This window comes from Alligator mississippiensis, chromosome 2, assembly GCF_030867095.1.
Source record: "Alligator mississippiensis isolate rAllMis1 chromosome 2, rAllMis1, whole genome shotgun sequence".
NCBI lineage: Eukaryota > Metazoa > Chordata > Crocodylia > Alligatoridae > Alligator > Alligator mississippiensis.
This window is the reverse complement of record NC_081825.1, coordinates 192779280-192802930: the sequence shown is the minus strand read 5'-3', so window position 1 is coordinate 192802930 and position 23651 is coordinate 192779280. Positions and strand designations below refer to the sequence as shown.

Genomic DNA, 23651 nt, shown 5'->3' with positions numbered 1-23651 from the left:
TTTCTGCTTTAATTAGGTTGACCTCGACAAGGACCGATTAGTAACTTTGGAAGAGTTCCTGAAAGCTACAGAGAAGAAAGAATTTTTGGAGCCAGATAGCTGGGAGGTAATTATAATGTATTCAAAGTGGAACATAGTGTACTGTTATCATTGGTCAAACCAAGAAACCAAGCGGCATGTCTCTGATTTTCATGTTTCCTCTTCGTCTTTGGTATATGTGCATGCTGTGGTGTAAAATGGGTTAGTTTAATAAACATGATCTTTATGTTCAAGAACATAAATAATAGATCTTGCGCCATCATGTGGATTACATGAAAGCTTGTTTGCATAGGTCTTTGAAACATTAAACAAATGCAGGCAGTTTCACTGTAGATGTCTTTAGATATGGATCGAGTTTCATTGGAAGCATGAGAAATTATTCTTTTCTGCTTCCCCTGAGATAAGCAAAAGGGAGTATCTCCTTATGCTTGAAAATAAGCTGGAGGGATGAAGTCCTTTGCAGTGGCATGTATTTTTGGAAGTATCAAACTGAAATTTCTTGCATTGTTAGCTGGTGAATGTTCACTGTGAGGATAACTAACCCCCTCTCAAGATGTATTTTGCTCATTCTTGTGTAAGGCTCCTATCTTTGTGGCATTTTTCTTGCAGACACTGGATCAGCAGCAACTTTTCACTGAAGAGGAGCTAAAGGAATTTGAAAGCCATATTTCTCAGCAGGAAGATGAGCTCAGGAAGAAGGCAGAGGATCTTCAAAAACAGAAGGAAGAGCTACAGAGACAACATGACCAGCTTCAGGCTCAGAAACAAGAACTTCAGCAGGTGCTGTCAAAACAATAGGAAGATTTGTTCCCTTCCATGAGCCATTGTTTAAATTTTAGACACAAGTTAGTACTAACTCTGCTCCCATTGATAGTTTTAGACATGAGGGCTGCAGATTAATTGTAAACTAATTTTTATACCACAGTGTGCGAGCTGTGACTTCAGGCAGTGTCTCTCAACTCTGTGTTTCCATTGATGAAACTCAGAAGTACAGTGTACATTTTGCCAAGAGACACTTAGTTATGCAAAATAAAAAGAAGTGGAGGCTATTGAGTTTTAACGCTCCCTCTTTTTATTTTTTTCCTATCCGCCAGGTTGTACAACAGATGGAGCAGAAGAAGCTTCAGCAAGGAAATCCTGCATCAGGACCAGCTGGGGAACTAAAATTCCAGCCCCGTATGTAAACTGCATGATATTATGGGTACATGTTTCAAAGTTTTTAAAAATCCTTCCTTTCTGGGCAAACCAGCTTGCTTGCAGTGGTCTGTTATCTTCTCCAAAACAGATCATTGTTAGTAAACTTTCACACTTTCTTTTTAAAGAATTCCCAAGAATTCCAAATGGATTGGAAAAGCCACAATTCAAACTTGGCATCATGTGGCCCAGAGAGATGGGGTTTGCCCTCTTTTGAAGTGAGCATGTTTGGGCCTTTCACGCTCTGCATGTGTCCTGAACTTTAGGAGGTTCTCAGAGCATCTGAGATGGGAAAAGATAGGGCACATGCAGATGGCCAGCTTCTGATTGGTATTCTCTGAGTCTCCATTTGTGAGATTGAACCTGACTGCTAATACATGAGCCTTCACTTTCATCCTTGTATTCTTGCAGTTTTTCCCCTAAGTCAGTTCTCATCCTCTGCACACTCCAGAATAGAGCAAAACATTGATTCCTGAACCCTTTCTTGAACTACAGTTGACTGTGTGGTTTTGCTAATAGGTTAGACAATGGATTTGTATAGGGTGATTTGACTAGGAATTGATTCTGCCTCAGGCAGAGGGTTGGACTAGGTGACCTCTGGAGGTCCCTTCCAGCCCTTTCTTTTTACAATTCTGTGGCCTCTGCATGTTACAAGTATCACATAATTATCTGGTTAATTGTACAATTATCTGGTTAATTGTGCAGTTACCTTGAGACCAGCTACACATGCAAAGTAGTTATCATGCCAGAAAAAGTTCCAAACAGCTATAAAGTTAGACCTTGAAAATGTGTACTAACTTTATAGCTGGTTGCTTTCAAGCTGTAATTTGTACATGTAGCAGGGTCTCTCCTGTGGCTGACAGCTCCATCAGCTGTGGGCTCCCAGTTGCAGGGATGCACCATGGTCAGCTGGGGCTGGAAAGGATGGGGACCCTCAGCTCCAGCAACTGCCAACTCTGTGTCCCAGCAGTCCCCTGCAGCTCAGAGTCTTGCAGCTGCAGACCTCATGAGGTTCCTGCAGCATGCCTCCCTCCAGTTGGGTCCTGGTAGCCCCAGGGCACACTGTGATCTCCCAGCCCCTGGAGTACATGAAACCCCCATGGCTGGGCAATCATGGCTGCCACGATCTTGAAGCCATGGGGTGTGTCAGACCCAGGATTGGGCTCCCCCGTGCACTGGCAATAAGGTGCAATGTGATTTAATACATAGGAATCTACTTAAATCATGTTTTTGCATTTTTTGGGGAAAGCAGGAAATCTCGCCCCAGTACTGCACCAGTAATTACCATTCAAATTTTTGGGTGGATTTCTCTCTTATCATTCTAAATTAACTGTGGAAGAAGTCATAGATTCATAGATTGTAAGGCTGGAAGGGACCTCAGAAGATCATCGGGTCCAGCCCCCTGCACCGGGCAGGAAAGACAGCTTGGTTCAGGTGGCCCCAGCAAAGTGACCGTCCAGTCTCCTCTTGAGGATTTCCAGGGTAGGCAATTGCATCACCTCTGGAGGGAGCTTATTCCACAGTCTGGACACTCTAACTGTGAAGAAGTTTTTCCTAATGTTGAGCCTGAAACAGTTTTCCAGGAGTTTGTGGCTATTACTCCTGGTTTTCCCCTTGGGTGCCCTGGTGAACAGATGTTCACTGAGCCCTTGATGTATTCCCCTGATATAGTGGTAAGCTGCTACCAAGTCCCCTCTCAGCCTTCTTTTTTCCAGGCTGAAGAGTCCCAGGTCCCTCAGCCTTTCCTTGTATGGCTTGCCATGCAAGTCTCTGATCATATGGGTGGCTCTTCTCTGAACTGTCTCAAGCTTTACCATGCCCTTGTTAAAGTGCGGCACCCAGAATTAGACGCAGTACTCCAGCTGGGGTCTTACCAATGCTGAGTAGAGCAGAAGAATCACTTTCTTGGTTTTGCTAGAGATGCATAGATTGATACATGCCAGAGTATTATTTGCCCTGCTGGCTACAGCTTCGCACTGCCAGCTCATATTCATATTGTGGTCTATTATTACCCGCAGGTCCCTTTCATTTGTAGTGCTGGCCAGTTTGGCGCCATCAAGCCTGTAGGTGTGTAGGGGGTTGTTCATCCTCAGGTGGAGCACTTTACATTTCTCAATGTTGAACTTCACCTGGTTCTGATCCGCCCAACTTGCTAGCCTGTCTAGATCCACCTGTGTCTGTAGCCTATCTTCAGGTGTGACCACGCTTCCCCATAACTTGGTGTCATCCGTGAACTTGGCCAGTGAGCTCTTCACATCCACATCCAAATCATTGATGAAGATGTTGAATAGTACCAGACCAAGCACCGATCCCTGTGGGACACTGCTGGCCACTTCACCAGGATGACACAGATCCATTCATTAGGACTCTCTGGATCCTACCCCACAGCCAGCTTTGTACCCACCTGAATTTCTTGCAGTTAAGCCCACAATCCTCCAATTTTCTTGCGAGAACATTGTGAGATACCAGATCAAAGGCTTTTTGGAAGTCAAGGTATACAATGTCAACCTCCTCTTTCTTATCCAGGTGGCGAGTTACCTGATCATAAAAGGAGATGAGGTTGGTAAGACAAGACCTGCCCATGACGAAGCCATGCTGGCTGTTGTTCAGAATCCTACCTTCTGCAAGCTTATTGCACAGACTTTTTAATGAATTTTTCCAGGATTTTCCTTGGGATAGAAGTTAGGCTGATTGGCCTATAGTTACCTGGGTCCTTCCTCTTCCCCTTCTTGAAGATGGGCACAACAGTGGCCCTTTTCCAGTCCTTAGGGACCTCCCCAGAGCACCACAAGTTTTGCAAGAGTTTTGCCAGGGGTTCTGTTATGACTTTGGCCAGCTCCTTCAGTACTCTCAGATGGAGTTTATCTGGTCCTACTGACTTATATATGTCTTTTTTTAATTGGTCACGCACCAGTTCTACAGCAATAGTAGGAAGGTGGTCATTCCTACCCTGCTCATTCTGTACTCTATCTGGCATGATTTCCCCTTTGGCCTGGTGAAATACCAAAGTAAGTAGTCATTCAGGAGTTCAGTTTTCTCCTGAGTGCCAGTAACCAGCTGTCCTGAGTTGTTGAGCAGTGGCCCCATACTCCCATTTGTTTTTCTCCTGTTCCCTATGTACCTAAAGAAGGATTTCTTGATGTCCTTGATTCCCATTGCTAATTTGAGTTCAGTTGCCACCTTAGCCTTTCTAATCTGTTCCCTACAAGTGTGGGCTGTTGTATAGTTCTCTTTGGGGCCTGTCCCAAGCTTCCATTGTTTGTATGCCTCTTTCTTCTTTCTTAAGAGGACCATGATTTCCCTGTTTAGCCAAGAGGGCTTCCCAGCCCTTCTGGTACCTTTTCTCCACATGGGAATGGACTTCCTTTTGTGCTTCAAGGATCGTGTCCTTAAGGAATGACCACTCTTCATGCACTCCTTTCGCCTAAGTCCCTGGTCCCGCAGCACTACCCCTACTAGTGACCTGAGCTTGTTGAAATTCACAGTTTTGAAGTCCAAAACTTCAACCCTGCTATCTGATTTGTCTGCCTTGTGATAGACAGTGAACTGGATGGTTTCATGGTCACTGTTGCCCAAGCCACCTTCTATATTTAAGTCGGTCGTCTTTGGCCAGAACTAAGTCTAGGAGAGCGTTACCTCTGGTTGGCCTGTGCACGTCCTGAGCCAGGAAGAGCTCTTCGATGTAGGTCAGGAAGGAACATGACTAATCTGACTTGGCTGAATGTTCCTCCCAAGAGATGCCTGGGCAGTTGAAGTCCCCCATGATGACCATGTCCCGTGCACGTGAGGCCTTTCTCAGTTCTCGGGTGAACTCTAGATTGAGTTCCTCCCCCTGGCTATATCTGTAGTATACGCCTACAGTTAGGTCTCTCTTGCCACGGCCCCCCCTGCAGCTTGACCCAGAGAGTTTCAAACCATTCATCTTTGGAGCCGATGTCGGCCTCTAAGGAGGTGCACTGCTCCTTTACATAGAGAGCTACACCTCCACGTTTCTTCCCTACCTGGTCCCTTCTATGCAAGGCCTCTATGGCTGCAGGCCAATCACATGAGGAGTCCCACCAGGTCCCTGTAATCCCTACTAGATTGTAATGCCCACTGGAGAGCAAGAGGGCTAGCTCCTCCTGCTTGTTCCCCATGTTCCTGGCATTAGTGTACAGGCACCTGAGTCCTCCTGTTGAGACCCTTGGTTTTCTGTCAGGCTGAAGGAGAACTATTCCCTCAGCTCCCACAAGAGTGGCTCTCCTAATGTCCATATCTATGGAGCTTTCTTGTATGATGGTCCCCAGACAAGCTGCAGCCAGTGTTTCCCTGTTCCCCAGCAGTCTTAGTTTAAAGTCCTATCTAGAATGTGGGCCAGGATGATCGGCTCTATCTAGAAGATCCGTTAAGAACAGGACTTACCTTTCCGTGTGAGGTGGATGCCATCCCTTCCCAGGAGTCTTCTCTCTCTCTCTCTCCCTGAAGCGCACACTGTGGTCAAGGAAGCCAAAGCCCTCTTGGTGGTACCACCATTGGAGTCATTGGTTCACTTCCTCAGTGCATCCTTCTCTCCTAGGACCATGGCTTGCAACTGGGAGCATGGAGGAAAAGACTACCCGGGTCCCTGACCCCTTGAGCCCAGCCCCCAGAGCCCTGTAGTCACACATGACCTGGTCTGGATTACTCCTAGCTGTCTCTTTTGTTCCCACATGGATGAGGAGCATGGGGTAGTAGTCATAGGGCCAGATGAGCCTGGGGGTCTTCTCTACAACATCTCGGATGCGAGCCCCAGAAAGGCAGCAGACCTCACACGGTAGGGGTTCTGGACAGCAGATAGGTCCCTTGGTGCCCTGCAAGAGGGAGTCCCCCATCACCACCACGTTGCACTTCCTTTTGGGGGTGGCAGCGCACTGCTTACCATCCTCCTCCTCCAGTGTCACCATCAGAGCCTCTTTGTGCATGGGGAGGGGAGCATACCTGTTGTGCAGGATCAGAGGAAGGGCAACCATGGCCTTGTGTTTTCTGGAGCTTGAGGTGACCATCATCTAGGTAGCTCCAGGTGGGTCTTTTTGGTTAGCCTTCTCGTTGGTCACGATCTCTACTTCATTCCCTTCTTCCTTCTTTTGGAGAAGGGCATGGCAGTAGCTATCAATGAAGTCTTCGTGGGCCCTGGTGGTGCATAGCTGGCGTACCTTCTCCTCAAGCTCATGCACCCGGCCCTCCGGAGGCTCCACTAGGGAGCGTGCCCCCACAAGCAGGGGTGCAGCTGTTTCAGGCAGCGCCCACAGTCCCAGGCCAGGGGCTCTGTCTGGGTGAAGATCGCAGTGATGCCAGGAAACCTGCAGGCAAGTCTTCCTTGAGCAGCTGTGTCTGTGCTAACCAGCAAACTCTAAGCAACTGATAAAATAGATATGCATGTATAACTGAGGTTTCAGTGCTGGCTATTTTATTTGCCCAGTGAAATTGTGAAAAATTTTGTTTTTCTCCTATTTAGAGTCTTTGCCCACATGGCCCATCACCCAGGTGCCTTCTTTGTTAATGTCCTTTCTTTTTGAGATCTGGATATCTCTATGCTAGTAGGATCCCAGGAAAATAAGCATGTCTGAGACACCATCTGTCTCCTTCCAGACATATATATTCCACTTTTATCTCCTCATACTCACTACCCATCCCTATCTGCCTCCAGACAGCTTGTGTCTTTCTGTTTATGTGCTTGAGGATCTGCGACTCTATAGTCAGCTCCAGAATTGACCAGGAAGCAGGGAAAATGGACGTAACAAGTTTTTTAATCTCTGCTGCAGTTTCTGACTGTGAGAACCAGCTAGGACCACACAGGCCAGGGTTACGCGTTAGCGTCAAGTTCTCGAAGAGGGGAACACATAGATGTGTTGGTCTTGGTATTTGGTACTTATATGGCATCTAATGTTTTCAGTGGATTGTACAAGCAAGTCGGACCTCAACATCCTTCCTCATGTGTACTGTGTCCCAGGGTAGTAGTGCTCATTGTTGGCTCTGCAGTTGAGTGATGTGGGACTGATTCACAGGCTGGAATCAGGCCCTGTGCCACCCCTGCCTGGACGTGATCAAGCTCTGAAGCCCCCATGCACCAGGATCAGGCCCTGTACCACCCTGCGCACCACATTTGGTGTGTGCAATGGCCCATGGGTCTTGCCACAAGTCTGTGGGAAGCCCCAAAGACTGGATGACATGGCACTGGGGCTAGATATGACCCATGGGCCAGGGACCAAGCACTCCTGTCCTAGGGGAAAGAGAGGGGATACACATCTTGTGGGAAGTCACATTAAACCTGGGATTAAAACTTGGACATCATGGTTCCTAACCATCGGGCAGTTCTCTAGACTGTGCTGCTTCACTTCCATTATCATTGGACTTCAGAGGAGGTGATCAACTGTTTTTCCAATCCTGGATCTATTATTGTTTCTACTGCAGTAGCGTCAGGTCAGGACAGGGTCAAATAGGACTAGGTTTCGTTGCTGATTTGATCTTAAAAGATCTGCATGAAATTATGTACAATTAGAGCTAGAGTTCCTTTCCTTTCAAGGAAGGAAGACCAACCTGCTGCCTCTGGTCTTAGCCAGCCAGCATTGGAATACACAGTCCCAGGAAAATGCGCTTAGGGTCACACACTTGCTACTAGCAGCCAGTTTGCCTTTTATTACAGTCCAGAGAGGGTGACAGGTTTTCTGAAATCCATATTCTTGAGACACATACTGCACCAGTAATTACCATTCAAATTCCCTGGACTATTTATTAGAGGAGTAATGGCATTCATGTTCCAGTCAGAGTGGGGAAACCCTCAGATTGATTTGCAGTAATTACTGATGCTGTTTACATTGCTCAGTGATAAATTGCTTACGTCTCCATTTTGGTGTACAACCAAATTAGTATCTTGACATTATATAAGGGCAGCCAACAAAATATATTAAAGGTCACTCTCTCTACCACACTGTAATACAAAACATTGGACTACTGGAAGCCCTAATGCAAAGCACATTTTGCCTACTACGGCCAAAGATACATTTTCTTCGAAAAAGCTTCCCATGCCAACTACTTTAAAAAAGCAGGAGTCTCTAAAGGCTATAATTAAGTATACGACTAGCAACAACATTTCAGAATACCAGTCAGTATATACGCTCATTGGGATTGACAGCATATAAATGGTTTGCTGAAATTGTTCAAGAATATCCAATTCAATTAGAGGTGGATACCCAATACCTTATATAATGGCTGACATTCCCAAAAATAGCTATTTCAATCAAACAATAAAATAGAACAGTCTTTTGCACCTCTGAAGGCATATATTGCCTAATGGGTAGTCCACTGGATTGGGACCCAGGAGACCTGGGTTGAATTCTACCTCTGTCACTGCTTTACTGGGTGACCAGGCCAAGTCATTTCCTTTTTGTGCCCCATTCTCCCCTCCCCTCCTCCCCCCCCCCCGGTCTCTAAAACAGGAATAGAGATACTGGACTCCTTTGTAAAGAGCTTTGAAATGTACTGGTGGCAGGTGCTGTGTAATAGCTAGGAGTTAAACAGATACAAAACCTTGCTGTACATAAAAAGACTTTTAAAATGTATTAATGGAATTAACTTTGGCAAAAGTATGATCCTGTTCTCAAAAGTAAGGTGCCTTATTACACATGACCAGGTAATTAGACAAGTGATCTCCCCGTGTTTGATGCTGACAACATGAGATATACATACAAATTGTTCCTGCCAGCTTTTTGTATGAAACAGGATTTTCTTCAAAAAAAAAAAATCACAAATTACAAACATTTTAATATTCTCACTAGTGCATAGCCAGTGTGTATTCACCAAATTATTTTTGCTGAGAACTTGAATAGCTGGTTTAGCCAATCTGCAGCTGTAAGATACTGGCTCCACCAATGGGAAATGAAAGAGAGATACATTTCTTTCTCTCGCTTTCATTTCTCTCTTGTACAAAGAAAGTCTGACTGTTGCCCTGAAGTCTCCATCAAATTATGAAAGCTGATGTTATATAAAAGTAGGTGAGGGGATGATGAATTTGCAGAAATTACTTGTTGGCACTCTGGGAGTAAAATTCAGTCACTTGGTTCATGTTTTCAAAAGAGTTTTAGAATTAGGAGTCCATTTCATGGGACACAATTTAGAAAAGGCTAATTCAGCTAATATCCAAGGCATCAAGTTGCTAAATAACATACCGAACAGAACATTTCATAGAGCAAAGAATGTGTGGAAACAGTGATCCAAAAGAAAATTCTGCATAGTGACATGTGTTTATAATGCAATTTAGATACAGTGGTCTTATTCCTTGTGATACTTTCTCCTGGGCTATTGCTCAGATACAAAAATCTGACTGCTTCCATAGATCAGACCTAGGAAGCTTTTAGCAATCAAATCAAAGTATTTAAAGGGATGGTAAGGAGCTGTGGAATATTTTATTGTAAAAAAGCTTTTCCTTTTTTGATGTCAGATTAAGGAGTCATTTTTTGTGTAATAAAATACAACAGTATGGAGCTGGAATTTCAGCTCAACACGTTCATCTCTCTCCTTCTGGCTGACATAATTCATGTTTGTCATATACACAGATTTACTCACATGCAAAGGGAATCTTCAGAATAGTCTGTTTTGTACCTATTAGAATCAATTAAACGCTTATATTAGGAGAATGTTGATGTTTAAAGCAGCGACACTATATCATATTTACATTTAAAAAGCCTCTTCTTTGCTGAAGTTGAAGACAGAGACAAAATACTTTTAATCTTAAATTGGCAAGGAGAAGAACTGAATGACCTTGAGGGTTTTTATGTGTAGACTGTTGCTTTCCCTTCTCGCAGTGTTCCATCCTCTGTCTCTCTTTTGAAACAGTAGTCAAGAAGATCATTTATGTAGACTATTGCTGCTCTTAATTACAGTGTTTTTCTTTTAATCTAGTCAGTCCCTGTTACATTTCATTGTTGTGATGTCTGAACATTGCTGTTCCAATTTTGCACAGCATTATTACTTTATCTCTGCCTATAAAGCATTTCATATGAAGCAGATCAAGTGACATCATAGGCGCACCATTTACTGAACTGAGAAAAGGACAGTGTAACAGACCTTTACAGCTTTTAGTAAGAGCAAACATTGACTTATCCTAATTGCCATATCAGGGCACACGATACAAGCCATTTCCTGGGCAATATTAACATGTCATTTCTGAAAATTTGCATCACAAATATGTATTTTTAAAAATCTGATTTCTGTCATCAGAATAGGAAGCTGGGTGCATTCTGACTATCACTTATGGTTTTGCTTGGTATCTAAAGATAGAAAGGTACCCGTCTAAGTCCATGCCTTTTATTAGTAATTAGAAATGGGCATTTCCTTTGTTAAATATGCACTTGTCAGACCAAGAGCTGTGGGAGCAAAGGATCCCAGATTAATACGCAAGTTAAATAGAACCTCAGGACCTTGTTACATGTTGAACTGTGAGCTGCTCAGATATTGATGGGAGTTAGTGCTAGCTCGAATTCGAAGTAGTCATATATTCAGGCCAGCAGGGGCCTGGAGGGCTGAAAGGTAAGAATTCCCCACCTCATTTCAGGCTTTGTTCTGCCTCCAGGACTCCCCTCTGCCTCTCAGGGTTCCCCCTGCCCCACCACCCTCTGTCTCCAGAGTCCCCCCCACTTACTTGTGGCTGCCCATGCAGTCTGTCCTGGGGGAGCAGGCAGGGAAGGGTTAACCTGCCTGTCTGATCCTTGCCGCAGTCGTCATCACCATCACTGCTGGGCTGTTGCTCTTCTCCAGGCTGAGCCCAGCCCAGAGAGCAGCAGCAATGGTGGTGGCTGGGCAGGCAGGTCAACCCCTTCCCTGCCTGTTCTTCCAGGACAGACTGTGTGGGGTAAGTGGAGGGGGAGAAGAGTGGGACAGTGGACCCAGTCTGGGCCAGTGAGGGAAGGGGGGGCAGGTGGGGTGTTCACACTAACGTGGCCTAGAGTAGCTACTTGTTAGTGTAACATGATCTGGGTAAAACAGGTTAGAGAGAAACCTTGGCTTGAGTGGCCTAACTTTAAGCCACCTAAAGAGTGCTTCAAACTAGTTTCAGGTGTTAATGTGTAGACAATCCAGGGGTTAAGAGCTCCAGGAGCCACCTAAAATAAATGTGTAACAAGGCCCTCAGAGGTTCTGGATCCTGCCTTTAATAAATTCAGACTTCACTAAAATAATCTTCCAGGTCTGCTGTAGACTTATATATTGTTTACACAAAATGCTTCTCTCTCTTTTGGTGGGGGGTAAGGGGTGGTGGGGGCTGCATGCTTCAGAGTCTCCCATGACCTCTCCCTTCTTACATTCTTTAAGATCCCTGCATCTGACTCATCTTTATGGATGGATTGTGTTACCTGATTAAACTCATTTTTAAATTATCTTCTGGGCTAGCAAGAGATGAGAGAAAAACAAGAAAAAAAACCCCCAAATAAACTATGGAGAATGAATTTATTATTACTTGGCTAGCTCATAATCTAGCACTTAATTTTATTAACAGCAAATACATTGCCTGTGGGCGCATCTACGTGTGGCGATTTAAGGTGCATTAGCCATTTTTAAGGCACATAAAGGACATGGGTCTACACATGTGTGCCCTTAATGCATCTTAAAAATGGCAATTTTAGGCTAATTGTGCCTAAATTTAATACCTGCATAAAGAAGTATCAAATTTAGGCACGGTTATTTAAAACACCTTAACCCACATGTAGGTACCTTAATGCTCCTTAAGGCTTTGTGACTGAGTGGGCTGGAGCTGAGCCTGCAGGGCCCTGCACTGCCACCAGGTGCTGCCAAGCAGATGCAGCGGGTGCTGTTCTGCAAGACACTCTGGAGCTGGAGCGGCGGTTCTGGCAGCAGCGGTCCCCATCAGTATGCTGACCGACTTAGAACAAAGTCAGCGGGGGGCAGGAGGCGCGAGGGTTCCTGCCAAAGCACAAGGGAAAGTCCCCTTCTTCTGCATGTCATCCCCCCCACCCCCTGCAACTCCATGCAGGGGAAAGGGGGGTGGGGTAGGGCTTTTGCTAGTGGCTCTGCTGTGCCTCTCCCTTGGGGCGTGTTTGCTGGCAATGCAGCCCTGCAGCGGTGGGATGCCTCGCTGTCTGCTCGTGATTCAGACAGCCTTGCTAGGGCTCCCACCCAGGACAGCAGGCAAGCTGGGACTATGTCTGCCCCTAGCTCCTGGTACGACTTTCCCTGCTCCACCAACCTCTGTCCTGGGCAAGCACCTGACTTCCATGCCAGACACTGCCCTTGGGAGAGGCAGCATGAGCTCCTGGGGGCTCTGCATAACTCAGCCCTGGCAGGCTGAGTGCAATGTGGGTGGGGCTCTGTCTTGGATCAGGTGTACCAAGGACAGAACCAAGCCCCCTCCCCCATTGCACTCAGCCTGCCAGGGCGGAGCCATGCAGAGCCCCCAGGAGCTCACACTACCTCTCCCACCCTGCAGTCCTAGCCTGCTTGCTGTCCCATGTGAGAGCCCCAGGGCACCTGAATCCTGGGCAGGCAGTGAGGCGTCCCATCCCTATAGGGCTGCATTGCCTGGTCGGCAAGCCCACCCTGAGGAAGAGGCAAAGGGAAGCCACTAGCAAAGGCCCTGCCTATGCTGTGCTGTCCCCTTCTCCTGCAGGGAGTTAGGAGTTTGAAGGGCGGGGGGCAGCTTTCCCTTGTGCTTTGGCAGGAACCCTTGCGCCTCCTGCCCCCTCCACTGATTTACCTCACACCGACAGGGATCGTTGCCCACAGAACCACTGCTCACCTGCTGTGTCTTGGTGGCGCCCAGTGGCAGTGCAGGGCCTCATGGGCTCAGCTCCGGCCCGCTGTCACCTGATGCTGGGGAGACAGAAACACAGGGAGAGGATTAGAGTCAGGGCCAGGGCCAAGGCCAGGCCAGCCACATTCAGGGGGACTGGCAACTCCCACCCCAATGGTCAATGTTGGACTGTACTGCCCAGTGGGTTTCCAGTGGCTGTCCAGGGTGCTGACCAGGGCAGGCTGCCCAGCAAGCCACATTAAGATGCCTTAAGTCATCCACATGTAGATGTGTGCCTAAATAGCCTTAATGTTCCTTAGGCTAAGGTGCATTAAGTTTAGGTGCACATAGATTCACTCTGTGACCTGCACTGGAACCTTCCTATTCTATTCCTTTTTCAGTTTAGCACTTTTACTTAGGAGACTGACACTTTCTTGGTTTTTTTGTTCTGCAGCTGAGGAACACCCAGTTGGAAATGCACAAAACCATCCTGCAGGAGGTGCTCAGCTTTTACCACCAGGACACGTGCCAGTTCAAGAAGCAGCTGCTAGAAATGATCATGTTCAGATTCACCCTTAACCACTGTGCCTCAACTTTATACCGTCTTTAATATTTTGTGGGTGGGGACAGCGACTGAAACAAAATCAGAGTTCATATCAGAAATATCAACTCTCCACTTTCTTCCCCTGAAGATAATAAAGTCATTGAGAACGTTACATTTACAATCTAAATTCTGTTGATATCTAAAATATGAATGAATTCTCTCCAATGCATCAGTGACAAAGATAACAAAGAGACTACTTGCAGGCAAACACTGGGGGAGAAGGATAAAAGACGTTTAAAGCAGTTATCTCCTTCCATTCTGTAAGCGAAATCTCCCATGCAATAGGAGTCTGTATTACCAATAGTTAGGTAGGAATCAGCACCTTGCTCTTGGGAAAAATGGAGAACTGGACTATGGATCAAGTTAAGTTCTCCCTCACACACAACTTTTTTCCAGAAGTATGGAACAGCAGACTATGGAAAAGCTAGATCTGTTGATGGAGGCCTTCAGTTTCTAGCATAGCCAACCCCTTTGAAAATGACACCAAATAAAAACAGCTTCCTAGGATTAAATTCAAGAAACCTGCCCTTTCAAAATCCATGCTAATAAGCTACAGTGCAGTGTTATTAGGCTACTGTGCAGTTACCATCACGAAAAAGCCGTGCACATTTAGTTAGTACTTCATTAAGCAAGTACTAAACTAAATGCGGAGTAACTACTGCACATTAATGAATGTGTAGACATGCCCACAGCAAATAGCTTTCATGTTTACAGATGCCTAAGGATTTTGCTATAAGCCTTCCATAAAAATACTGTATTGATGGGGTATTGTTTTGAACCATCCTCATTGTTAAAGATAAATACAGTGGAGCAGCTGGGTGCTCATCTTGCCTAACTGGCTCTTGAGGCTGTACTTTTGTCTCCATTCCTTTCACAACATGCCAGCTGCTCTCAACATTTTGCATGCTGTTAAAATGAGCTTTTTATGTTGATGAAAAATATTGCACAAAATAGAAGGACTCATCGTCTTTTTCTGTGCCAATTATCCTACCCCTTGTGATAAAACCTTACTTTCCAAATCCATTGTGTGTTTCAACAAACGTTTCTCGGACATGACATTTTGACACTCTCACCTTTTCTACTATTAATACCCCTTCATTTTTCAACAATCAGTATAACCATATGAAATCTCCTGAAACAGGCACAATAACCGATTATATTGTTCTGGTATCGGTACCTAGTTAGCTTCCCCAACATAAGCCAAAACCATAATTTGTAAGCCATCTTAAAATAATTTGATTTTCCTGTGAATTCTGGGAGAGAGAATGCTACGGAGTTGTCTTAACTCTTGCATTTCAGGCTAAAAGAGCATCTTAAAACCCAAACAGGTCTTTTACATGAATATTTTATGATAGAATGCTAGTCTGAATGTATACCCAAATGCACATTTTGGGAGGGATGTTTCAAATTTCCTTCCCATTCTATAACTACCTGCTAACAGTGTCACTGTAGGGGATCCAGTCACCTTTAACACAAAAGCATGCAAGCAAAGCTGTTTCAGAGAAATGTTCCTTTCAGATCAAGACTTGTGTTTTTTCTGGTAGTGCGATGGGTGTGAATTACTAAAAATTATACTATTTATAAAGCTATTACTTTACAGAAAAAAACATTAAGGTGCTGTAATAAGTGGGCCATCTCAGGGCTGGTCTAGACATTGGCTCAGCCACTTGTCTAGGGCAGTCTGCCCACCTGCCTTTCCTGCCATACCTTTGATGTAGCTGAAGATATTCCTAGGCAGGAGGCTGCCCATTTAATTGCCTTGATGCCAAGGGCAAATACATGGCTCCAAACCTCCCCTAATACCATCTCCCATGCCTTGCAGATGGCATCCATATCCATCATTACTCTCCGGCCCCTTAGCTGGGCCATCACACTCCTTCCCCGCACTGAGGCTCCTATCTTCCCATGCCCCCACATTGGGGCTTCTGGGTCTAATGCTACTTGGGCCTCATGCCTCACTTAGTGGGCCTGGGCCCAGTCTCAGGCCCCCTTCAAATCAGCCTGGACCCTGCCTCAGGCCCCTTTCAGCAGGCCTTGGCCCTGTGTTTTTCTTTCAGTGTGTGCCCCCCTAGCCTTTCCCCTCCACTGAGTTATCTGCAAGGCAGTAGGGGTGAGGCTTTCTGGTGCCCCATACTTGCCCATCACTGAGGAGGCACAGGTGTGGCATTTTCCAGAGAATGCCCTGCCACAGGCAGCCCCACCACCCCATCCTCCCCAGCAGGTGTAGTTTTAGGTCATGCCCCAGGACCATGAACCTCCTCCATCTCCATAGTTCCTACCCTGAAGCTCCAAGCTGTTCTGCCAGCAGCAGCTCCAGCCAGGCAACATTCTCCCTCTGGCTCCTTGAAGCAACTACCTGCTCTAGTGCTCAGGGCCTGCTTTTATTCTCCAGTAGCTAGGCCTTCCTTCCAATCAGGCAGCCTCCTGCTGGCCATGTGACTCCTGATTGACAGTGCAGTCACCTGTAAGCTGCTCAGGCTCCTTAAAGTAGCAGGCACAACCTATGCTCTGCCACAGATGCCTGTTCCAGAACATCTAAGGAATTAGGCATCCTCCATCCCCTATCAATATGTCTTTTGGCAGTAGGGAGCATAGTCATTCTCCAGTTTAACTGTAAATGACTTGTGGTTTCCATTGGAAAACTATTCCATATGGTTTAAGAGCTCACTGTCAAGATATTTTTTCTGATGAATTAGATTTCCTCCATTTTATTTTAATTGCCTTTGTGCCTCAGGTCCTTCCTTGTTGACATTTATACTACTCAAAGGCTTCATCTACATGAGACACTGACTATGTGGTCATTTAGCACTAGTATAAACAAGTACTAAATGACTGCATAGTAACTTGAGTTACTGTGCAGTAGTGCCAACAAACAGCTTTTTTGTGATGCTGACTGCAGCAGCCCAAGACTGCTGTGCACTAGCATTGTATCATGCTTTCTGCCACAATGATCTCGGGTTACTGTGCAGCCAGCATCTCATGTAAACAAGGCCAAAGAGTAGTAGATCTTCTTTGAAGAGGAGTAGAATGGTCCTTTAAATCATTCCTTAAATCAATCCGTCCAGCTCTTGAGCCCTTTCCTTTTTGGTTTGACAACCATTTGATGACCCTTCTCTCCAGAGTCTGAATTCCTTTCTGTAGTTCCATCCCTTTGCTAGGGATCCCTCTGTAATGAGCTCCAGGGATAGTTGCAGACAGGACCAATGGAGTCATACTGTCCAGACTCAAGATACACTGGGACCTTAGTGTGACATGGGGCTCATCCAAGGGGTAGCTCGGACTTTTGGTTTGTATGTTTATAATTGCAATTGGGCAGTTCTTCCAAACAGTTCAGGAGAAAATCTACAAGGAGATTCTCAGGGAGTTTTCCTTTATCCCCTGCTTGCAAATGAAAAGGTGATAAGGCCATAAGTGTTTGTACAGGCCCAGAATGGAGGGACTGTAATCCTTGTTTGAGATCTCTTAATACTGTTTAGCCTTCTGGCCCCATGAGCCAGGTGCAGGGCTGGTCTGTGGACCAGATCCTGTACACAGGATGTGTCAGTATGGGGCACTGGCCCCACCATACGCTGGCCTGATCTAGTGCTCAGGGTCACGTCATCCAACTTGCAGGGCTCCCTACAGGTCCAGAAATTTGGCTGTTGAGGAACAATGATTAATGCTACCACTGCTACCCCACCACCAAATTTCCAGACCTGTGGGGAGATCCACTGGGCCAGAGGATGAGTACCACTGTCTTAGCCCTACTCTAAAATGAATGTGCCCTTTGTATTACGTCTCTTTCATCACAGGTCTTTGCATCGCATGTCAATTCAGTGTTTTTGTGTATAACGCAATATTGACTCTCTTTTAAATGATTAATAAAGCTGAACTTGCCACAAATCACTCATGCTCCCAATGGTACATGTACCACTGGCTAAAGAACTCCTTTACTCAAATGTAGGATATCTTTTTTCTTGTTTTTTAGGGTAGATTGACCCACCGCGCACCCCTGGACAAATTCTCTTTCAAGTGCCGGATCTGTTTGACATCCAGTATATGTGACTGTAAGAATTTATGTCTTTTTCTGCTTTACAGAAAGGCATAATGTAGCTTTTTTTCCCACACTTATTTATCTTTAGTCCAGACCCTTGAACACCTAACTTTTTATAGAGTATGCGGTAGCCAGGCCAGGCCAGGCCTTCCCATTCTGGAGCTTCTCTCTTGGGGTTCATTCATCCAGGGCATGGTGCACCACTATTTAATTCACTATTTAAAATTTTAAAAAAACCCCAACCCTGTTTCATGTTGAGTCTCCCTCTGTCAAGAACTTCTGCCTTACAAAGAAGTTGTGCAGCAAAAGGTTTGGTTAACTTGCTGCTTGTACCTTGCCTTGGTGCTGCTGCTTTCCAGATGAAACTACTGGAGATTCCTGCATGAAAACAGACTGAAATAGTGCTATCCACTTCCAGATGTGTATATCTCAACCAAGATTTTCTTATTTTGACCACAGAAAGTTCCAGGAAGCTCTGCAAAATCACAACGTTTGCACTAAAAGTGACCGTTGAAGCTAAATTGAGGAAATGGAAAACTGTTAGCTTCTAAAGCAGTGGCTCCCAGCCCCAGGTCACGACCCAAACGAGGGTTGCAGGGGCAATGCCGGGGGTGCTGAACACAAAAGATGACCTGCCTCTGCCCCAGAGCTGCCGCCGCCGCCACCCCACTCTGCTCCCAGCAGCGGGTGGTGGAAAAACAAGGTTGGGAACCACTGCTCTAAACCCTCAAAAAGAGTGATCAGGGACTGAAAAGGCAGGGGCTGCTGCTCCTTTGGGGGACCCACTTTATTTTGAGAGCCATTTAAAAGAGCACTGGGCGCAGCTACATGTTCGCTTAGATACTTCGTGTAATAAAGGACTAACTAAATGCACAGTACCAACATTTCCTGCAAATAGTGCCAGCTCAGTTATTTAATGACACTGCAGGTTAGCCTAATAACACTGCCCGGTAGGCTCTTAGCTCGGTGTTGCAGCGCCCCGCTACTGCGCAGGGTTATTTACACTAATGCGCAGCAAGCGTCTCGTGTAGACGCGCCCACCGAGCGCAGCGCGGATGCGGACTCGGCTGGCGGTGGCTGTGGCTGCCCCGCAGCTCTTGTCGTGTCGGGGAGGCGGCTGATGCACGGCAGTGCGGTGCCCCGCCGTTGTCCTGCTCCTCCCTCGCCCCGGCTCACCCCGGGCGCCGGCAAGGAGGCGAGGCTGGCAGGGAGGGGGCAAAGGTGCGCGGGCGGCACATTGCCCCGGCCCTGCCGCCGCTCTTCCCGGGGCGTGGCGGGGGCAAGCGAAAGCGAAAGATGAGCGGAGCACCATGGCGCTGCCCCGGGGCTCGTCCTGGCTGCTCGCGCTGCTCGCGGCTCTCAGCAGCGCGCTGCCGCCCGCAGGTACTGGGGAAGGGGCGCTGGATCTCCTCTCCTCAGCCTAACGCTGCGCGGGAACGCCCGGCTGCTCCGACCGCGCACAGCCCGCTGGCACGGGGCAAGGGGAAAGCAGAGCTTGCACGGGGAGGTGGGAAGAAGGGGCTGCAGGAGGGAGGTGGCAAGGGGCGGAGGTGGCAGGCAGCTGTGATCGTGGGCCCCTGCCCTGGGGAGGGGCTGGAGCCAGAGCCACAGCAGCCACCTGCCCCCCACCCATACTCAGGTCTGAGATGAGGGGCTCCCCCATGTTGGGGGGGGGGGGGGGGGGCTTGTCTTAGAATCACGTAAATACGGTCCTAAGGGACCCGTGGGAGGTCTCCTTGGTCCATCCTGGGCCAGTGGCTGGTAATGATTTGGATAATGGTGTAGACAGATTCTTGAGCAAGTTTGTGAACCACACAAGCCCGGCAGGATCGCAAGTACAGAGGGTGGAAGCATAACTCAAAAGGATCTCACCAGCTTGGCCTGTTCTGCAGCCTGTGGGCCAAGGTGCTGACCTGCCATCTAAAAGGCTGTGAATTCAAGTCTGAGGCCACGTTTACATGTGCCCCTACTGTGCTGTTGTTACTGTGTCATCGTATAGTACTTCCTAAGCAGGGAACTCCTCGGCCTGTGAGTGCAGGAGGACTATTAGGCAGGCCAAGGCAGAGATGGAGCTCAGGCTAGCGTCCAAGATTAAGGACAACAAAAAGTCCTTTTTCAAGTACATTGGGAGCAAGAAGAGGGCACCAGGCAATGTAGGGCCCCTGCAAGACACAAACTGTAATCTTGTGGCTACACCAGACAAGAAAGCTCATATTTTTAAGTTTCTTTGCCTCTGTTTTCTTGAACAGGCACTGATCCCACCTACCAGAGGTAGGGACAACCTCAGGGATAGCTCTATCAAGCCTTCAGTCAGCGCAGATGTAGTTAGGGATCTTCCGGAAAAGCTAGACATTTTTAAATCTGCAGGTCCAGATGCCCTCCACCCAAGGTTGTTAAGGGAGCTGGCAGGGGTCACCTCAGAGCCCTTGGCCTGGCTGTATGAGCTTTCATGTTCATCTGGCCAGGTGCTGGGGGATTGGAAATTGGCTAATGTGGTCCCAATTTTCAAGAAGGGAAGGAAGGAGGACCCAAGTAACTATAGGCCTGTAAGCCTCACTTCAGTGCTCGGGAAGATCTTGGAGAGAATCATCAAGGAGCACATCTGTGGGGGGCCTGCAGGGGAGATCATGCTCTGGGGCAATCAGCATGGGTTCATCAAAGGCAGGTCCTGCCAAACCAACCTGATTGCCTTTTATGACCAAGTAACTAAATCCTTGGATGATGGTGTTGCTGTGGACATAGTCTTTCCGGACTTTAAGAAGGCCTTTGACACTGTCTCTCACCCCATCCTCATCAATAAATTAAGCAACTGTGGTATTGATGCCTACACAGTTGGATGGGTAAAAAATTGGCTGATGGGGCGCACCCAGAGAGTAGCGGTGGACGGGCTGTACTCAACCTGGCGAGATGTGAGCAGTGGGGTACCCCAGGGCTCGGTCCTCAGGCCCGCACTGTTTAACATCTTCATCCGTGACTTGGACGAGGGCGTGGAAAGCACGCTGTCCAAGTTTGCTGATGACGCTAAGATGTGGGGCGAGGTGGATACACTTGAAGGGGGAGAGAGGCTGCAACTAGATTTAGACAGACTACAAAAGTGGGCAGATGAGAATAGGATGGGGTTCAATGTAGACAAATGCAGTGTGCTGCACCTTGGGAGAAGAAATCCACAGCACACACACAGGCTGGGGAGTTCCCTTCTTGAGAGGTGATACTCCCCCTCTATGTGACTTTGGTCAGGCCGCAGTTGGAGTACTACGTCCAGTACTGGGCGCCGCACTTCAAAAGGGATGTGGCCAGCCTGGAGAGGGTTCAGAGGAGGGCCACCCGCTTGGTGAGAGGGCAGCAGGACAGGCCCTACGAGGAGAGACTGAAGGGCCTGAACCTGTTCAGCCTCAGCAAGAGGAGGCTGAGGGGGGACCTGCTGGCTGCCTACAAGCTCATCAGGGGGGATCAACAGCAAATAGGCAGAGCTCTTTTCTCCCCAGCACCACCTGGGGTGACAAGGAACAATGGTCATAAGCTGATGGAGAACAGGTTTAGGTTAGAGATCAGAAGGCAATATTTTATAGTTAGGGTGGCCAAAATCTGGAACCAACTTCCCAGGGAAGTGGTCCTTGCCCCTACCTTGGGCAAATTCAAGAGGAGGTTGGATGATCACCTGTCTGGGGTCTTGTGAACCCAGCATCCATTCCTGCCTGTGGCAGGGGGTCAGGCTAGATGATCTGTTCAGGTCCCTCCTGACCCTAGCTACTATGAAACAAGGGAAAGCCAGGAGAGCAGCCTGACATTCAGATTAGAAGATACAATCAGGACAATCTTTAAAAACTCTTATCAGTTTCTTTACTAAGAGGAAAGCTGTGTCGACTAAATAGAATAAGATCCCGATTAGAAATATATACTTCTGTGTATAGGTAAAGTCTTTTAAAGTCTTTCTTTGGCTTCCATAAACAACCCATAGCCATTTACATGCTAAAGATCAATTTTATACAGTCACTCTCTCTAGAAACCTTCACTTCATTCTGTGCAAAACAAACCAGTGCCAGTACCATGGAATAAGCCTAAGTGTTCCTTTGGGGAGAAGATCCCAGCTGAACTATTTTTAAGCAATTCTATTTGTACCTATTAGGTACCTAGACACATGTCCAATACCTCCGAACATCAAACAATCTGTAGTTAAAGCACTCCTGCTGTCATTTTGAAGTGTGGGATGTTGACTATATGAGATGCTGCAGACACTTTAATTAGAGTGGCTCCCAAGAGCTGCTCCAATTAAAGCACCCCCTCCCCTGCCCCAACCCCAGAGCATGTGTAAGGACAGCCATTGAGACTAAATAAACTTGTAAATGGGAAATACTATGCCAGCTATTCTCCCAGATGAAGTCCTCAGGGTGGTTATGGGTAAGAATGAATGCCATAACTCCTTCTTGCCACAGAAAACAGGCCTCACAACTTTTGGTTTAGTGTGGAAATGTCTTGCATTTTCTTCACAGAAGCAAGGTTAGGAACTATTGGGGAGAGGAAGAGCTCATATAAATCAACTCCCTATCCCTCTGAGCAACCCTTCGCCTATCCTGATTTTTCCCTGTTTCTGGGGGAGAACTCGACAGCTATCTGCTGCTGGGTGGCAGACAGAGCCAGGACTTCTGTGTTTTAAAATATTTGGAAAATGTGTCCCTTTATTTCTCCACCTCATTATTTACCTGGGTAGATGGTTCAGTTTCAGGCCTGTCAGATGCAAATGTTGCACTAAAACAGACAGCCCTTTTAAAGTTTCTCTACATTATGGTAGGGGAGTAGGGAAGAAATAGAACCCAACCCACCATCATACATATCAGGGGGCCATAATTAATCAGTGCTAACCCAATATCAATTCCTCAGTCTCACCTCCTAGTTAGTTAAATTCGGGAGACCACCTCTGGGCTTCTTTGGTCTGTGCAGGTCTTGCTAATGCATAAAGCACACTAATGAAGTGATATAATCTCCATTACATTTCATAATTTGCCCCTGCCTCAACATGTGCTGTTTCATAGCATCTCTCCATTGGATGAAATCCAATCCAAGGATTATTAATGGCCCTGACCTGAAGGAGTTTAAAATCAATCAGACACTACATGTGCTTTACTTTATGAAGAAAACATAAGGCTGGAAAATGAATGAATCTTGCTGACAGATTCATAGATGTTTGGAGCTGAAAGTAAAACATACCTTCTTTAAAGGACCTTTTGTAGGACGTATTTCTTATATATTTTTCTTTTTTGAAGGAACCATTACAGTGAGGATGAAGACTAAGCCTGTGATTGCATCACTGAATGACAATACCTCAATAGCATGCCAAATCCATGGATATGATATACCACTGGATAGCTCCAAAATGGGAGTCACTTGGTCTCGGAAGACTTCTAACACAGACAAAGAAGAGACACTGTTCCAGTTTCTTGCTGGAAATTCTACTTCTTATAGATTAGGAACCAGTATATCTAAGGATGAGCTTATAAGGGGAAATGCTTCACTTTTTCTACCAAAAGTACAATTTAAGGAAGCAGGAACATACAGATGCAAAGTAACTGTTACACCTTCTGCAGCTGAAGACACAGGTGTTTTGGAGGTAGTTGGTAAGTAATTTTTAGTTCTTCTGTTGTTTTAGGCTACTGCAATCCATAAGGTAAAAAAGACTGATATATCAGAGGCATCTTTGAGGGATCAGAACTGTATGATTATCCTAGGACAACTAAGGAAACAGGGAAAGTTGTGATTCCAATCCTGGTGGTGGGGATGCAGTATAGAGATCTTGGACTCTGTGTTTCCCTATTTATGACCACCTTTCATTTCACAGCTAGAAAAGATGCAGGTCCTTTTCCATTGCAACAGCTCGACAATTCTACCTATTCAAGCATTTCCCTTTCAAGCAGAAATATAACTTTAAACCTGGGGGTGTCAAACTCATTTCATCCTGTGGGCTGGATACAGACAACAGGGCACTTTTTGAGCCAGAAGACTCACCTCTAGTGGCAGGGCCAGGGTCA

General features: G+C 46.6%; 2 protein-coding genes across 5 annotated transcripts in view; both read left to right on the top strand.

Annotated features, from left to right (window-relative positions):
• The window catches only part of NUCB2 (nucleobindin 2), a 57324-nt gene extending 43617 nt beyond the window's left edge, over positions 1–13707 (top strand). Inside the window, exons 10-13 of one of the 2 annotated variants that reach the window (XM_014602412.3) lie at positions 17–106; positions 649–819; positions 1134–1215; positions 13446–13707. In XM_014602412.3, coding sequence (XP_014457898.2) covers positions 17–106; positions 649–819; positions 1134–1215; positions 13446–13570 — 468 coding nt within the window. In that variant the 3' untranslated portion in view covers positions 13571–13707. Of the gene's footprint in view, positions 1–16; positions 107–648; positions 820–1133; positions 1241–13445 lie in introns of both variants that reach the window. The other variant, XM_019477022.2, reaches the window with a different exon arrangement.
• A 101-nt stretch (positions 13708–13808) lies between these two features.
• NCR3LG1 (natural killer cell cytotoxicity receptor 3 ligand 1) overlaps positions 13809–23651 on the top strand; it is a 27735-nt gene continuing 17892 nt past the window's right edge. The window contains exons 1-3 of one of the 3 annotated variants that reach the window (XM_059722623.1): positions 13809–17641; positions 18088–18331; positions 22890–23240. In XM_059722623.1, coding sequence (XP_059578606.1) covers positions 18256–18331; positions 22890–23240 — 427 coding nt within the window. In that variant the 5' untranslated portion in view covers positions 13809–17641; positions 18088–18255. The other 2 variants (XM_019477125.2, XM_019477124.2) reach the window with 2 other exon arrangements.